At 40.8% G+C, this 15,845-nt stretch overlaps 1 protein-coding gene across 1 annotated transcript in view; it reads right to left on the reverse strand.

Annotated features, from left to right (window-relative positions):
• Nucleotides 1–15,845, reverse strand: part of LOC104350161 (PALM2-AKAP2 fusion protein) — a 223,104-nt gene that overhangs the window by 102,239 nt on the left and 105,020 nt on the right. The window contains exon 6 of the mRNA XM_086479813.1: nt 8,829–8,911. Coding sequence (XP_086335939.1) covers nt 8,829–8,894 — 66 coding nt within the window. The 5' untranslated portion in view covers nt 8,895–8,911. The remainder of the gene's footprint in view (nt 1–8,828; nt 8,912–15,845) is intronic.

A 15,845-nucleotide genomic window follows, 5' to 3' on the forward strand; every position in this document is an offset into this window, starting at 1 on the left:
TTGTGGGGGTTTTGTTGTTGTTTTGTTTTGTTCTATTTTGTTTTTTCCATATGAAAGGGGTGCATTTACTTAATACTAAGTAGGTAGTGCACAACTAATATACCACAGAGGAAATCAAATGTGATTTCACTGTGTATATTTTAATTAATTTTGCCTATTGCTTCTAATTTGCATTTTCAACAGTTACAACAGCAGAAGAAAATTATGTCTTAAAGTTTTGTTTTGAAGATGTATTTTGTTAATGATCTGTAATTTTTTTACAGCATTACAGAGGGCTTCAGGTAGGGGGAAGAAGGAATTATCTTTGCCAGAGTGCAGCCTTCCCTAATTTTTATTGTGAACTTAAAATACCTTTACCTAAATAATGAATTGCAAGATTAGTTGGTGTTGTCCTAAAAACTCTGAAAGTAGGAAGAGTATAAAGATCAGCTGTATTAACCCAATATTTGTCAAGAAAAGTAGTTGGTTTTAACACTCGAATGACAGTTCCTCACCTGTCATTCCCTTTTAGGCCTGCTTTATGTGCCCTGTGAACTGAAAAGGGGTATGCCACCACCAGTATTACCTCGTTTCTCCTCCAACTGACCAATGTACATCCCAAGGCTGTACTGAAAATGTAGGAAAAAGTGCTGAAAACAGATACTGAGATTAGTGTGGCGTCTTTCGGAAAGCTCAAGGAAGTGTGACCGCATCTCTGAAGTTTTACTTGCAAGGGGATGCGAAACTGAGGATGTTTTCCTACATTCGTAGCCTGTAGACAAGGGGACTAGTGCTGCTGAAGTCAATGGGAACTGCAGACACTCAACACCTCTGACAACTGGGCCGTATGCTTATGTGAGACCTTGTTATTATACAAAAAGGCTCTTATTTCTCCTCCTTTTTTTCCCTGCCACATAAGCTGACCTAGTTTACAATCTGCCTCTGTACAGATGCAGCCTCTTCCATGTGCAGAAAGAGGACAAAGCCATTGTCTACAAAGAGTGCCTGGAGATAGGAAGGGGGAGACCCAGGGCAGCTCAGGATAAAGAGAAAGAAATGAAAGACAAAGATGTTTGGAGGAGAGGAGAGAGAAATAAGGAGAAGAGAGCGAAGCCACAACTGTATCTGCTGCTCCTGCTTTATCGTGGAGACAGAGGAGTTACTCAGAGTCCTTGCTTTGGGACTTTGTCAGTATATTGGAGCCTAGTTTCAGTGAGGCAGATTTTTTTATTGTTATGCAGTGAACCTTCAAATGTAGAATAATTCAAAGGGGATACCTTTTCCTATTAGGAAGAAATTCTTTCAGGCTGCTCTTTTACAGCCCAGCACTCTGTTCTTGTTCTCTATGAAATCCCAAAGATGCTGAGAGCAGTGCTGGAATAAAGAAAGGAAGGAAAATACTGTGATAATGATGCTGGATATGCCAGGCACTTTTATAACACTTATAAAATGAAATGCAATCCTGAAATGTGATGCCTGATCTGGTAGCCTCCACACTGAATTTCACTGAGTATGAAAAACGAGTTTTGCTTGGGATGCAGATTTTTAAGTGTCTTAGATTAGCTGTCAGAAATTTTGTGATTAAATTAGTTTTTCTTTCCTTGTGGTTCTGGTTATTTCTTTGTCTGCAGAATAACATGCAGATGAGCTGGGTGAGGGAACGCACCGGCTTGTGGTAATGCGTGGGAGATGAAAATGGTACTTCTGTGTATTCTTTGTGCATTTATAAAACTAATGAATGCAGAGATCCACCAGTCAGTCAGCAGAAGAGCTGTGGGAAGTTTGGAGGTCACATTCATAAATGCTTTATATTCAGTGCAGGAATGAAATGTTGAGTATTACAGAGACAGGGAGCTGCTGGTAGGGAACTGACTGGAGATCCCTGTTCTATTCCTGGTGTTGCTGATGACCTGGGATGTGACTGAAGGCAAGCCACTTTCCCTTATTTGTCCATAAGAGTTGATGAATTTTAGGACAGGGACTGCCTGTTAGTGGGTGTTTGCAGAATGTAACAGGACCTCGTCTGTGGTTAGGAAGTTCAAATACTAGTGTAGTATGAACTTAAAAATTATTTTCTGAAGTTATTCAGCTAAGAGGCTCATTTACACTCATGTGCTATGTGGTAGAATAGCTTGGCAAAATACCTATCGGCAGCTAGCTACATGAGTAATCTCATTGATTTAGATGTGACTCCTTGAGTGAGTAATGTTTTAGTACTGGCTCCATAAACTGTTCTAGTCATTATTGGCTTACAAACGACACGTGTAGCCCTGCTGGTACTTACCACACAGTGTAATGTATTTTACTGCAAGCAATTCTGTCACAGGAGTAATACCCAGTAGTAACTGTTTGTGTAATCTTACGCCCACATGAAGAAGTTACTCTGTTCTGCAGTTGCAAACACAGCCAAGTTTCACTGGCATCGTGTTCTCTTCGATTCATGGGAAATGTTAGTCCCCCTTCACAAGAAATCTAAAGAAGTATTCAGTACCTGTGATGTTCTAAGTAACAATTATTTTTTTTTTATTGCAGCTTGTGGGGATACCGCTGCCTAACTGACTCATGGCTCTCCCTCCTTCTTGTGCAAAATGCAGTCATTGCAAATCAGGATTTGTAAGGTTTCACTTAAAGTCCTTTACAGTCTTACTGCAGCTAATGTTCCTGTTTTGATTACTCCTGCCTTATCTTAGTCTCTTTGTACCCTCATCCACAATAGCCCCTGTTTCTTTCCCCTACTGTGGGCTTTGTGTCTCCTTTCAGTCTGTTCCTTTTCCTAAGCGCAGAAAAAAATCCCATTCAGTAGTATCCCTCTTTTATTCTACAAATCCCTCTTTCAAGTCTGCTTCATCAATAACATCAACACAAGGCAGTTGTGAAAGATGGCTTGCCCGTGTCCAGCTTGCCTGATTGAGTCCGAACATCCTCAGGGGCAGGGAGCGTATCTCTATATATTTTCTGAATTACTGTGTGCATAGGAAGAGCCATATAAATATAGCACTACTTGTTACCACAGTGTTACATGTTCAACATTTATATCAACTGCTGAGGCAAGATAATCACAGACTACAGTACTTCAGCAATTACGTACAGTTGCCTATCATTTTTGAACTGAACAGGCATAGCAAAAAAGATTTAAAGAGCAATCATTATTTTAGAAATAGGGAACCTCTGTAACTCTTCTGTACAATACTTGAATAGCATATTCTCACAAAGAACATTTGTTTGTGAACTAAAGAGCTTGATCCAAAGCCCAATGGAGGCTCTTCCAATGCATTCAGTGAGCTTTGGATTAAATCCTTCCTGAGGAACAGATGCAGGGTTTTATTCACTACCACTAGAACAATAAAAATGACAAGACAAAGAATAAAGTTGTCTACAGAGAATAAAGCAGTGTTGTCCTGCAGCAACTTAAACACTTTAGGCTCTATAGTTAAAAGAAAATCCTGTAGAGTTAGTAAAATTGTTTGTGTAGCCCATTCACAAAATATACAGTGCAGAAGTGTTTAAATATCTACACCCAAACACCCAAACACTGTATTTCACTGAGTATTCAACTTCTCAGTATTTGCAAGGACTGAGTTATAAATGTAACTACAAATTCCAGTTGTGCAAACAAAGATAACACAGAAATAGTTTGTGCCATTATCATAAAAACTGCAATGGAAGAGAAAGCTGGAAATTTTTTTTATGCCATCACTCTTAGATGGATGCAAAGTGTTTACTGAAACATTAACTAGGGACAGGCTTTCCTATAGTAAGTTTATCTCATTAAACATAATGATTTCTTATCTGGTCGGTAGATGTTATCAAAATGTAAGCAATAGTGAGTGTTGAGGAGCAGAGACATTTGCTCCTGCAGGATAAACCAGGGCCAGAGCCACCCCAGGAAAAAGAGTCCAACAAGGGAGATAAGCAACTGTGGGAGACACAAGAGACTAGACTTAAGTAAAAGTGGCAGCAAATGAGAACAATTAGCAGAAACTATGCTGGGTGGGAACCTGGGACTTGCCACAGAGAGAAAATATGAAGGGAATATGATCAGAGGTTTTCAAGAGGTCTGTGTAGGTCTTGTGAAGAGATCTAGGGGCAGAGAGAAAGTGAAAGCAGCAGACAAAACAGGCCGGGTTTTTTTGAAAGACCTGCATGGATTTATGTAGAAAGTAGAAATTGGGAAAGGATCCTGGGTAAGAACAGGTTGCAGCCATAGCAAAAAAGACCTCTTGATGAATATGTGGAGAGGCATGTGTGTTTTGAAACAGCTGAGGAACAGAGTGGTCTGGTGCAAGAAAGTATGATGAGCAGAAAGGGATGTTACACAAAACTTTTTATACCAGGAAAGAAAGAAAGGAATCAAAAACTGAGAAATAATATTACACAAATCTATTTCTGCAACTATTAAAATTAATACCATTTAAATGTCACCTGCCCATATTTAAATGTTCCTGACTTTTTCAGCTCACAACTAGCAGCCTCATAAATAAGTCAATATTCCTAAATCCTGCACATTTAATTACCAGGCAAAGCCAACACAGTGCTTACTCCAGTTCCAAACATTAACTAAATGCAGAATGGCATATTTTGTCATGCCATCTTTTTCTGATGGGTCGGCACAGGTATGCTCTGACAATTACGGAGAAGAGAAATCCTTCTGTCTTTGCTTTTACTCCTACATGGGGAATCCTATCAGCCTCCAGGGACTGAAATCCCTACTACGTAGAACAAGAACAGCAAGACCCTCTTGCCATACTCTAACGTTTTTGTTGCTGCAGCGTTAATGAGTGTTCCTCCAAATTCTTGATACCTTTTAATCTTCTGAGTTTTGCACATTGAAGTACAAATCATCGGCAGCGGAGCTGCCTTCTCCAGACATTTCACCAAGCCCTCCCTATATTCAAGGCTGGATGCTTGTTCCTTCCAGTGCTATTGCAATGGTGTTAAATCCCTTCAACTGGGATGTGTCATTTGCTGCAAGGTGGATGGCAATAGTAGAAATAATTAAGTGAGAAAAGCAAGCCTACCTGAAGGTCCTCAGAAAGTCTGAGACAAGTGGATAATATTCAGAGAAGAAATTCTTTGTCTCATGACAAAGAATGTTTTTTTCCCCTCAAACAACAATCTCACAGTTTTCTAAAGACATGTCTCTTTCTTGAATTAGAAAGGCAACAGGCCCAGTAACTAAATCCCATGGTGAAACCTGAAGGACTGGCTGTCCCTGCAATATGCTGAAGTCTTAGCTTCACTGCATTTTCCAATCATCAGAAGTGAAATCATGCAAAATGAAACTGTAATGAGGTGACAAGACAAGCTGATTTTAGGCCTGCTAATTAAAAATACACGGTATTCTGTATGGAAATCCGTCTGCACTACGGAACTGCTGTTCATTTTAATGTCTAACTCACATATTGTTGGAGCAGGCAATCTTACTTGTCTTTGGATATGAAGGCAGGTGGGCATGTTTTATACAGGCGCCACAGCTTGACAGTCTTTTTACTTTGCTTTGACAGTTTCCATGCAGAGCCACAGAAATAAAATTACAATGCCAGAGGTCAAACGTAATGGCTCTGATCGCTTTGAACAACTGACAATTCTCTGGCTTCCCTGACCAACATTGCCTGCCTCGGTCATGATATGAAGATGCACTAGAGAACAATTAGCAGAGACCATAATTGGAAATGAACTCTTAGCCGTGTGCTGTGACATGCAGTTCAATAACTCAGATGGATCCTCCTCTCTGTTACCCAGCCCAGCTCTGCTGACTTCAGGACAAGGTGAGCTGTGGTCAGGAGCAGGGATGGAGAGCGCGACCTCAGAAAACCAGTGATGAGATCTGGCAAGAGCCAACTAGGGATAAGCATCAGCTGCAGAAAAGAAACTATTTTACTCCTTGAAACTGGTTTCTAACTTGCCTTGGATTTTTACTGTATAAATGTCTCTAAATTTCAGCAGCACCCCTCTATGGCTGGCATGCCAGCAAGATACATCCTAAACTGCCTAAAGACTCAGGGAGGAGGGGATATGAGGCCATGCAGGCTTACACTTTGAAAGATGATGAGGGATTTTTGCTGTCTGGCTTCACACAGTTTAGATACATACACCATGCAGAAAAAGCGTGTCTCTTTTAAACTGCTCCAGAGTGCTGAAAATATCAAAGCCTCTGTCATTTTCAGTTGTTTGTGAAGTTTTCAGCCACAGTGCATTTATGGCAGTGGGGCGAGGGGGAGGATGAGGGGGAGGGGGTGCATCCTGGATCTGTTTTGATTTTTTTTTTTTTGTATTTAAGCAGCTGTCCAGTGAAATTAATTAATCTTTCCAGAGTTTCCTGGACTCACTTAGGTTCTTTGGTGATACAAGCTTTCATAAAACCAATGAAAGAGGAAATTGAAGTTCTATATTTCTGATAAAATATTCCGGCAAAATAGCAGCATCCTTTTCACTGAAAGACAAATTCTTTCAGCCCACTGCTGCTGATCCTTTTATGTTGAAATTAGGAGTTGTTCACCAAGATAATCTCCCAACCTCCTGTACAGCAGTGTTGCAGAGAAGCCAAATGGTGTATACGTACGTCTTCTTCCTTGTTACCAGTCAGCAGTAATGGTGGCGGAAAAATAAAGAAAAACAGCTGCAGTTTATGCTACTCCCACACACATACAAGTTTTTGTTTTTGAGCAAAAGCTGCAAGAAAGACTCAGTAATAGAGTACATGGTATTCTGAACCTGCACTCCAAAAAAGAGCTGCAAGCATAACAGGATGTGTTTTAAAGCAATAATGAAAAGGCAGCTTTTTGCTATTTAGAAAAGAAGGAAGAAACGTAAAAACTCCAAGATCATTTGTAAACTTTGGCTTGTTCAACAACAGGTCCAGCTTGGCTAGTTCTGAGCATGTTTCATGGAGTGGTTCTTTGGGAAGACCATATTTTTCCTTTCTTGTAAGGGAGAATATCACTTTGCTTCATGGCTAGGGTCAAGTGTAACATTTGTTTTCTGATCCATTCCTGTCTTCACTGGTCTTGAATGTCATTACCTATTAAATACAAGAGTTTTCTATGCTTTTTTTGAAACCTATGCAATTACGTTGACTTGAACCAAACAGTCAAGTGCGCAATCTGGACCTAAGGGTAGCTTGTTACTTCTTATTAATAGTTTGTTAATGTTGAAGGGAACTTTATGATGGCCCAGGTCCCCACTTGGAGTAAGGAGGCTGCTAAAAATAACAGAGATACGTGAATTTCTATTTCCTGATTTCTATTAATTGAGAATCTACTTCCTCTTGGTGTCATAAAAAAAAGAGATTATAGATTCTTTACAGAGTTAATATAAAATTAATGGTTTTCTTGTATGAAAATAACATTGACATCATTTGACTTTAGCGATAGAAAGTACAATTGTTTTGCGTTTGTCTCTCTCAGCAAATGCAAGCTCAGAAGAGTTTATAACCAGCTGCCCCACATATATTTGCCTCAAACACCAGGCTTTTCCCTTCCACAAATTGTTAGCAAGTTATTAAAGAAAATTTCAGTGCTTTGTCATTTGCTATGACTAAATTAATTTTCTTCCATGCTGGTAAGGATACTCTTATGGACTTTATTGACTTTCCTGTGCTAGAATTTTGCTGATTCTGCTCATGCGTCAGTGGCAACACTGACTCAGCCTCCCTCTTATAAAGTCCTGCCATTAAACCTCCTCCTTCAGTGGGGGGTCATTATTAAAAAAACAAGACCTCTTTTTTAAAACCAAGGAGAAAACAATGCTAAGGCAGATTTTGTTCTGCATGGTGTTACACTCCCAAGCATTGGAAGTACTGTGCTAGTAAAACAAATTGCATTCCAAGGTTACTGAACCTTTTTTTCCCCTCTTCCTTAAGTATGACCTTAACTTAAGCCAGAGAAAGTTAGGAACTGATTAAACTCTAGCTCAGAGCTTTCCCAGCAATCCTACAGGTCCTACTTGCAATATACGAGCCTCCATGAAGTGACACTGCATTGAGCAGAGAGCACTGATAGTAACCAGTGCAAAATGGCTGGGAATGCCTGTGCAAGTCCATGCTCCATGATTTAAATATCTGATTTAACCATAATATGAAAGTTTCATTTTGATGACTTTGCTTTATCAATTTGAACCTTACTTTTACTTTTTTGTGTTGTAAATTATTTACCTAAAGAAAGGTGGATTCGCACTGACTGATACCCCTGAGGACATGTTGATTTGCTGCTTTATATGGATTTAACCTTAAATTTGGTTGTCGTTTTTGATAGCCATGAGTATGAACTTCTGTGCTATATTGTCCATTCTAAATTGTTAATCACATTTAGTCAGATTCATATTTGTTGTTTATTAGCAGGTCTGTTTTGTTGTGTTTTTTTTTTAAAACATCAGATCAGTCCAGCCTGTTTAGGATTTTATTAGCTCTTAAATAAAAACTATGGGAAAACTGGATTTTAAGAAAATTATTAATATTTCCAGTAGATAAAAGGAGGTGGGGTAGGTGGTAACCGCAGAGGGGCCTGAGAAGAAGAGATGGTGCAACAGAAGATGTGCAGGGGATTGACTGATGTTGAAGAAGCATTTGTTTGACACTGTCTTGCAGTGAGCTGCCAGGACTATTTAACAAGACCTCCCAAAAGATGCACTTTTATTGAAGATTCTCCTAATCCTGACTGTTGCACAGGGCCTTCAAATATTTAGGAGGAGACCCTTCAGAGGTCAAGTGAATGCAGTTTACAGCAATGCAGTCTTCCTCGCAACTGAAGATGTGGCCCATCCCATCGAGTGCAGGGTAGCATTAAGCATTATGTTTGAGTGCAGTATGGATCCCTGTGCTTCTCACAAGGATGTGGTGTGAAGAGACTTACCCATGCACCCTCCTCAGCTTCAGGACTTCCACAGGAGCGTGGTCCCAGTGGGTCACTTGGCAGCATGTCCGATCCTTCTGCACCTACAAAACCAAAGACATTTTATTGCCCATGGGAGAATACGCATGGCTGAGAAGTTGCTTTGCCTTGCTTGGATCCATTTCTACCAGCCACACTTTGTCGCCAGCCTGGCATCTCGACAGAAAGGTTCGAGAAAGCAGAAAAGGTACAAAAACAACAACTGAAAAATATCTTTGCCATTTGGAGACAGCTCTGCATGTCATGGACAGAGCACGCCATGGCTTAGGAAAGACATTCAATTTCAGCTCCCACAGCAGCCATCCCTGTCCCTAGGGTGGTGCCCAGTGCTGAGGCTGGGGCTGCCCTCATCCCTGATGGGGTGACGGGATAGACCTGGCTGCGAGCTCCAGCCTTGCCACCCGCAGGGAGCCCCCCCTGACACTGGTTGCTTTGTGCTTGCCTGTGTTGCTGTGGTGAGGGGGTGCCCGTGCTCACACCATCCCTGGGATGAACTCGTCCCATCCTGGGGAGAAGCCAGAGGACTTTTCAGCACTTCTGTGCATCCCAAGGGAAGATGAACAAAGAGCATCTAGGACCCTAACTAAGAGCATCTGTTCTTTAGCAGGCAATAGTCACCACTGCTTGTCAGCTGAGGTCAGGTTACAGGCGCTGCTCACGTGGCATCGGGCAGGCAGCCTGTCAGTCTGGATGAAGAGTGTCTGCAGTTTCTATATTAAACTTAAACCTTGAAGAAGGTAAGAACATATCCGCTGATTTCACCTCCAGGGACAATCTTGCTTAAGCATAGCTCACCACAGACAGCTGCTTGATTGCTTTTGGAATTTCCACAGCAATAGCAATAATTACAATAAATAATGGTGGATTAGAGTCAGATTAAATCAGTGAATATTTTCTAAACTGTGAAATTAGATTATAAGAGTTACACAATCTCCTCTGTAGAGGATAAGTATGCATAAGGATTTATATATCATCTCCAGTAGCACTGTTGAATGTACACATTCACACTGAGAATACATTGAATAATGTTCCTTGTGCTACCACAGCGTGCACCTACCAAATTTGAAATATGGCTCATGTAATAATACAGCCTGAAATGGTTGTGCAGTCCTTGGTCAATACAGGACAGTTATTCATGCCCTGTGCTGCTACTTCACTCTATAATCTTGAGTGTCTCTTCAAACCACTGCTGTTTGTGTATACTCCACAGTTGTGTTATGATTACTTATGAAAAAGGATCTGTGTATCAGAGATGCCCTTTGCTTATTTGTTGCTCCAGCAAAGAGTGGCACATGCTAACAGTGCTATCTTGAGCTGTAATCTACCTATGGATACATGGAGGCGTTGACTACACGCCTGTATCTTTCTTTCCTGCTTTTTCAGAGCCTCAGACAGTCATCTTTTGCTCTGGGGGAAAAATATTAAAAAGTCTCAGTGCAACTTATGTGCTGAAATCCTGTAGGATATTTTAAATTTTTCTGGCACAGGTTCTTTGGAGCAGATCCCTTCTCCTCCCACAGGCTGAACTATGATGTTCATTTTGTCCACAGAGCCAATAGGTAGCCACCAGCAACATTTAAAGACTGCATTAAAACCAGTGGAAGTGCATAACAACAAAACTGGGGCCTTTTTTTTTCTTGTTATTCTCTCAGCACTCTAGAGAAATCCACAAAGCCAGAAGTCTAATCCTGTGACCTTACCACAGGATTGATCCCTCCTTTGTGTTCATCTCTGCTGGGGTTCCCCTAGAACATTGCTGCTTTGGAAGTGGTGCTGAAGAAAAGACATCTAGTTTATTCTGTTCTGACTTTTTTTTCTGCTATTTTTTTCTTTCTTTCCAGCTCACTTTGATAGCTTTATTCAAGCTAATCTCAGGCCAAAAGGACCCTCCTTGTTATATGTCTGTAGAGCATTTTAGCACAGTGGGCCTCTAATGGTCTACTGATATCTATGTGTTCTCCTTCTATTCAAATACAGCTGTAAAATAGAACTGTGTGCCTTTTTTTTTAACATTTCACTAAAGCATCCCTTCATACTCAGGCCCCCGTGCATCTTCTGTAGTGTATTTGGGTTGCGAAGCCTTCAGCATGTTGTCCTTGTGTGGATGCCTCTGTTTGCATTAGGAAGTAGCTGTGCAGTAAGAGTGGATCAGAGGATGGGAGCCGTTGATGTTGATCTATAGATCTATATTCTGAGTATTTCCAGGATTTAATGTCAGACTAGAATTAGTCTGACGCCCTGGACTGAATGTTACCACAGTGTCAGAAGGAGTAATACTTGATTTGAATATTAATGTTTCCACTAGGGTTTGAAAAGTATTTAATTGCACCCTGCAGAAGAGTTTCTGGTTTGGTTTCCTCCGAAAGCACTCTTGCCTGTGACTCAATCTCGTCACATAGTGTGAATTACTCCGTATCTGACCAGTTGCAAGTGTGGTTGAGGAAAGAGGGATGAGTTCACTAAAAACCATACTACTGTTCTCTGCCAAAGTGCTGATGTATATGCAGCCTATGCTCACCAAGAAAGGGCAGTATGATGACTAGGGCACTAAATGGAGATGTGGGTTTCCTAATTTCACATCTGTGGCACAACTAGCATTCTGCATAGCTCTTGGTAGGCACTGCCATTGACTTAAGTTGTCCACCTCTAAGTGATATTTCCCATAGATGTGGCCACACATGAAAAACTAAAAAGAGATCATTACAGTGGTAATACTTGTACTTAACTAGAAAAAAAAGTAATGTAAGTCCAAGGCCTAGAAATTAACACACATAAGAACAGGATAGATTTCCCCCAAATCTCACAAACTTACAAATAGCATAAGCCTGAGTAGACTTCATTTCCACATGCTGTATTTGGTCACAGACCATATCTGCTGCAGCACAGACCTCTGACTTGATCTGCACGAACGACATCACAACTTTATAATCATGCTTGGTTTGAAAAAAAAAATCCTAAGCATGTTCACATCCATGGATGTGTTGTATCGCCTGCACATAGTACCAGTTCATGCTGCCATTAGCACAGCTAAAGTTTTATGTCTGTCATCGTTTATACAGCAGTGATGAAATAACTCAGCCAGAACAGCTGCAGGGCAGCTCCATCAGCACTATTGGGGCTCAGTGGCTTTTCATCCATCTCTGTGCATGCTAGCTCTGCTTCTGTGTAGCACTGTGCTGACTTACTTGTTTCCCTTTATTTGCTGTTGATTTCAACTGTGAATAGTGTTTAATGGATGACAGGAGTTTAACAATAAAAAGGACCAGACAATACAACAGGAATGAAGCTGAGCTAACAGCCTCTTTCCTTAAAAGACATATCCATGCAGACTTGAGAGAGAAATCAAGGTGCAGATAATAAGAAGGAATTTGTGCTCTCAGCTTGCCAGCATCAGCCAGGAGAGAAAGGAACGGATGTTGTCAAGACAGGAGGGATGAAATTTAAGTTTAAGAGGCAGATGTCCAGTTCCTGGTGGTGTAGTTGGCAGCGAAAGTGCAGAATATGGATGAAAAATAGAGGTAATGATGAGGGATCTGGAAAACTGCTGTGCACACACACTCATTGCTCTTAACAAACAAGGGGAGACTTTAGCAGCTTGTTCCTGAATCACAGTTCTTTGTGGTCAGCACTATGACTGTGGGGGAAGCACCTGTGTGTTGGTTAGCAGCGAGCTGGGGCAGTATATTTATCTCAAGGGTGCTTGTTCCGTCCATCTCAGTCTGTCAACCTTTTTGCATTCCTGCTCTACTTCTGCAGGACCTGGACAAAGGAAACTTTAAAGTGCAATTCAGCTACCAAAGTATATGAACTTTCTGAAGGGGCCTACAATACTGTTAGAAAATCCTTCACAAATGCAAAAATTACCCAGAAACCACAGGCTTGGGGTCTTAATTTTGCTATTTGTTTTAGCAATGGAGTGTTCTGTGTTTTCAGCACATTGCTGTGTTGTTATGCTGGTGGGAAACAGCTCTAAGCTCTGTACCATTCAACTATTAACACTAGGGTAGGCTGTATCCATCTGAAACCTGGCAGCTTACATCTTTTGCAAAAGAAACTGGTGCAGTAAAGGGGCAGGTTGTAGCATAAGAGGAGATGAATCAGGGAACGCTTTTAGGGCAAAGATTTGTCTCCTTAAAGGAAAAGGTAGATAAAACACTTACAGGTATTCACCAGGAAAACTCCTGCAGTGATCAAATCGTACTAAATCAAGCCTTCTTCATTTCTCACTCGATAGTCATTTATACCTACTATGAAAAGTCAGGGCATAGTCAAATGTTTGCTTGCATGGCAGCTGGAGCAGTGTAAGATTTATTATCCTCTTCCACTGAGTCAGGTTGTCTGTGGGAGCACTTTCAGTCCTTTTCAGAGCCAAGGCAGGTTGCACCTATGTGCCAAAAGAACATATGACTGCTCCCAATTTGGCCCTCTCTGCCTGCTGGAGGGTGCTGCCATCTCAGACCTGCTGTTTGGTCTGTTGCTCACCAGAGTGCACGCTGCCCTATTCAGATTGGAAGCAAAGAGGCCAGCTCCAACCACATAAATCTTAGATCATCATGGAACTGTCCGGTTTGGTCTTGAACAGGCCAAGCAGGCAACTTATTAGAACAACTATTTTCACGTGACTTGAATCACAGGGATTCCTGCTGTTTCTCAGTCTGCTTTCTTTCAGCTACATACAACTTGCCATTAAAAACAAAAGCCAAACTATGTCCCTATGTTGCTAGCTTGGCAGTGCCCAGCTGAGCCAGCAGACAGATGCCATGTTAAACTACAAAGTAGAGTTTGTCACCAATTATTCCTGTGAATAATAAAAGGTCATCCAGAAAAATAAAATCCTCAAAGAAGAACAAGGAGAGAAAAAAAGAGATGCAGTCTAGGAAAAAAGACCTTTCAACAAGAGTGTTGACATTTAATTATTGAAGCACTAAATGGCTTGGTGGCTTCATGGAGTTCCAATTGGGAGAGGTCGCATATCAGCATGAATACAAAGGCGTAACGTAAGTGGTGAAGAAAACCACTCATTTATCTGGGGTTTTTTTTTGCACTTTTCTTCAATATACTCTATGTTTAGGCATTACATCCTTGCTATATTTTGAAACAAGAGTAAGGAAACTTTCTTACCCTTTTAACTATGTTTTGACAGCTCCCCTCTAAGAGTTAAGAAAATATTTTAATCTCAGTTTCCATAAAATCTTTGGTCTTAGAAAAACTGTTACAGAGTGCTGTAGGTGCCACTTCTCTTGTGATGTGAGTGTGAGTGTCTCTTGATAGCAATTGTCTTAAGAGTGCTACCTCATTTAATCTGTTTTTCTTCATCTGATAGTGGTTACTCACTGGGGTGGATGCACAGGTTGTAGAGTTAATGGCATAATTCTCTTTTGATGATTTGCTTGTCTCTTCCAAATGATTTTTTCCCCAGCTTTCACACTGTGATGTATTTTAGACTTAAATACAAATAAACAAACAAAAATCTCCCTACTAGGGCTAGTAGTAGGAACGTCACACCAACTTACACCCCATTTCAAAGGAGCCTTGGCTAGTGTCATTCCTCAGAGGGTGTTGGTTGGATTGTGACCAAGCCAGAAGCACTGTGCTGCATCTATAGTAAGAACAGGTCGAAGGCTCAGTCTCCAAAATTCAGATACACATTTTAGTTGCACATGTAGTCTAGCACCATCTTGGGAAACACCTAAACAGACTTGCATTGGTGGTTGCGGATGGAGTAGTTAAAGTCACTGCAGATCTCCGCCACTGAGATGGATTAGCTCTCTTTAGCTCAGTCAGGTTTTCAGGAGTGACTTGAACTAGCCCAGGCTAGCAATACTCTGACACGGCTTTTTCATGCTTCAGTTGTGTGGGAAGTGATGGCTGCTTGGGAGAACTGCTATATCTTCAACCATTCACTACAAGAACATACAACACCAGCCTCTTTGTCCCTTATTTGTTTTAACAAGGAATTTCTACCTGCCAACACAATTTCTGGTGACAAGCTGTAACAAACTAATGTTGGTTCAGATCATCCATGTGTTTTCTCACAGGTTTAACTCTGTGGGCAAAACCCTCTCAATAGTTAGTTATAGTAACATAAAATAGCTGCCAGTGTTCTATGAAGTTCACCATTTCTGCTATGAAGCAAGAAAAAACCTTCAGAACCATAATCTACATATGTTTTGCAGTGAAACCTTAAGTATAGACCGGCCTTAAGGTTAAAGCTATTCTAAGAGAATGAGATTGCAATGTTGCTTAGAAAATTGCTCCCGATCTCGGCAATTTTGTTCACAGTGAACAGCTTATGATGAAATTGAGAGAGAAACACTGAAGGTTTTGGAGGAAAAATTGTCTGCAGGAAATAAGCTAATACTCTGACATGAATTTGGAGTCAGGAAGAAGGGAAAACCTGTGAATTTTGTTCTCTTATTTGTAATAATTTGCCTTGGAGTACATTATTTTATTTGGAAATGACAAGTAAGAAGTGTGATGCTCTGTTATTAAAAAAGCAGATAGCCTCCTAGCTTTGCCTAGAGTTAGTTCCTGTATGTGGAAGCAGTGCAGCCAAATAATGAATTAATTGTCTTGCACAAGAGTTTAAAAATAGCAGAGAACTCCTTAAATGATATAAAGAAGGGAAGCACAAGTGACTCATGCAAATTCTTTTTAATCATGACATCTTAAGATCAACTACAGAGAGAAAGCAGAAGGTAGCAGAAAGATTATCTGCTAGTGATAACCATTCTCTACTAGGAGAAACAAAAGCCATCAGTTACACAAACAGTGCTGAAAATGGCATGTCTGTAATGCAGTAAGGGAAAGAAATAGCTTGTGGTGCTCATCTCACTGCATCTGCCAAGAGGATTTCTTGCCCTCAAGAAATGTATGTATGTAAATACCACAAAGATGAGCTTCTAACCTTCTCAGCAGAGCCAACAGAGAGGACTGCAAGAGCTGTGTCCAATTTCCTTAACTGCAAAGTGAGACAGT

Source organism: Leptosomus discolor, chromosome Z (assembly GCF_034619465.1).
Source record: "Leptosomus discolor isolate bLepDis1 chromosome Z, bLepDis1.hap2, whole genome shotgun sequence".
NCBI classification, from domain to species: Eukaryota; Metazoa; Chordata; class Aves; order Leptosomiformes; family Leptosomidae; genus Leptosomus; species Leptosomus discolor.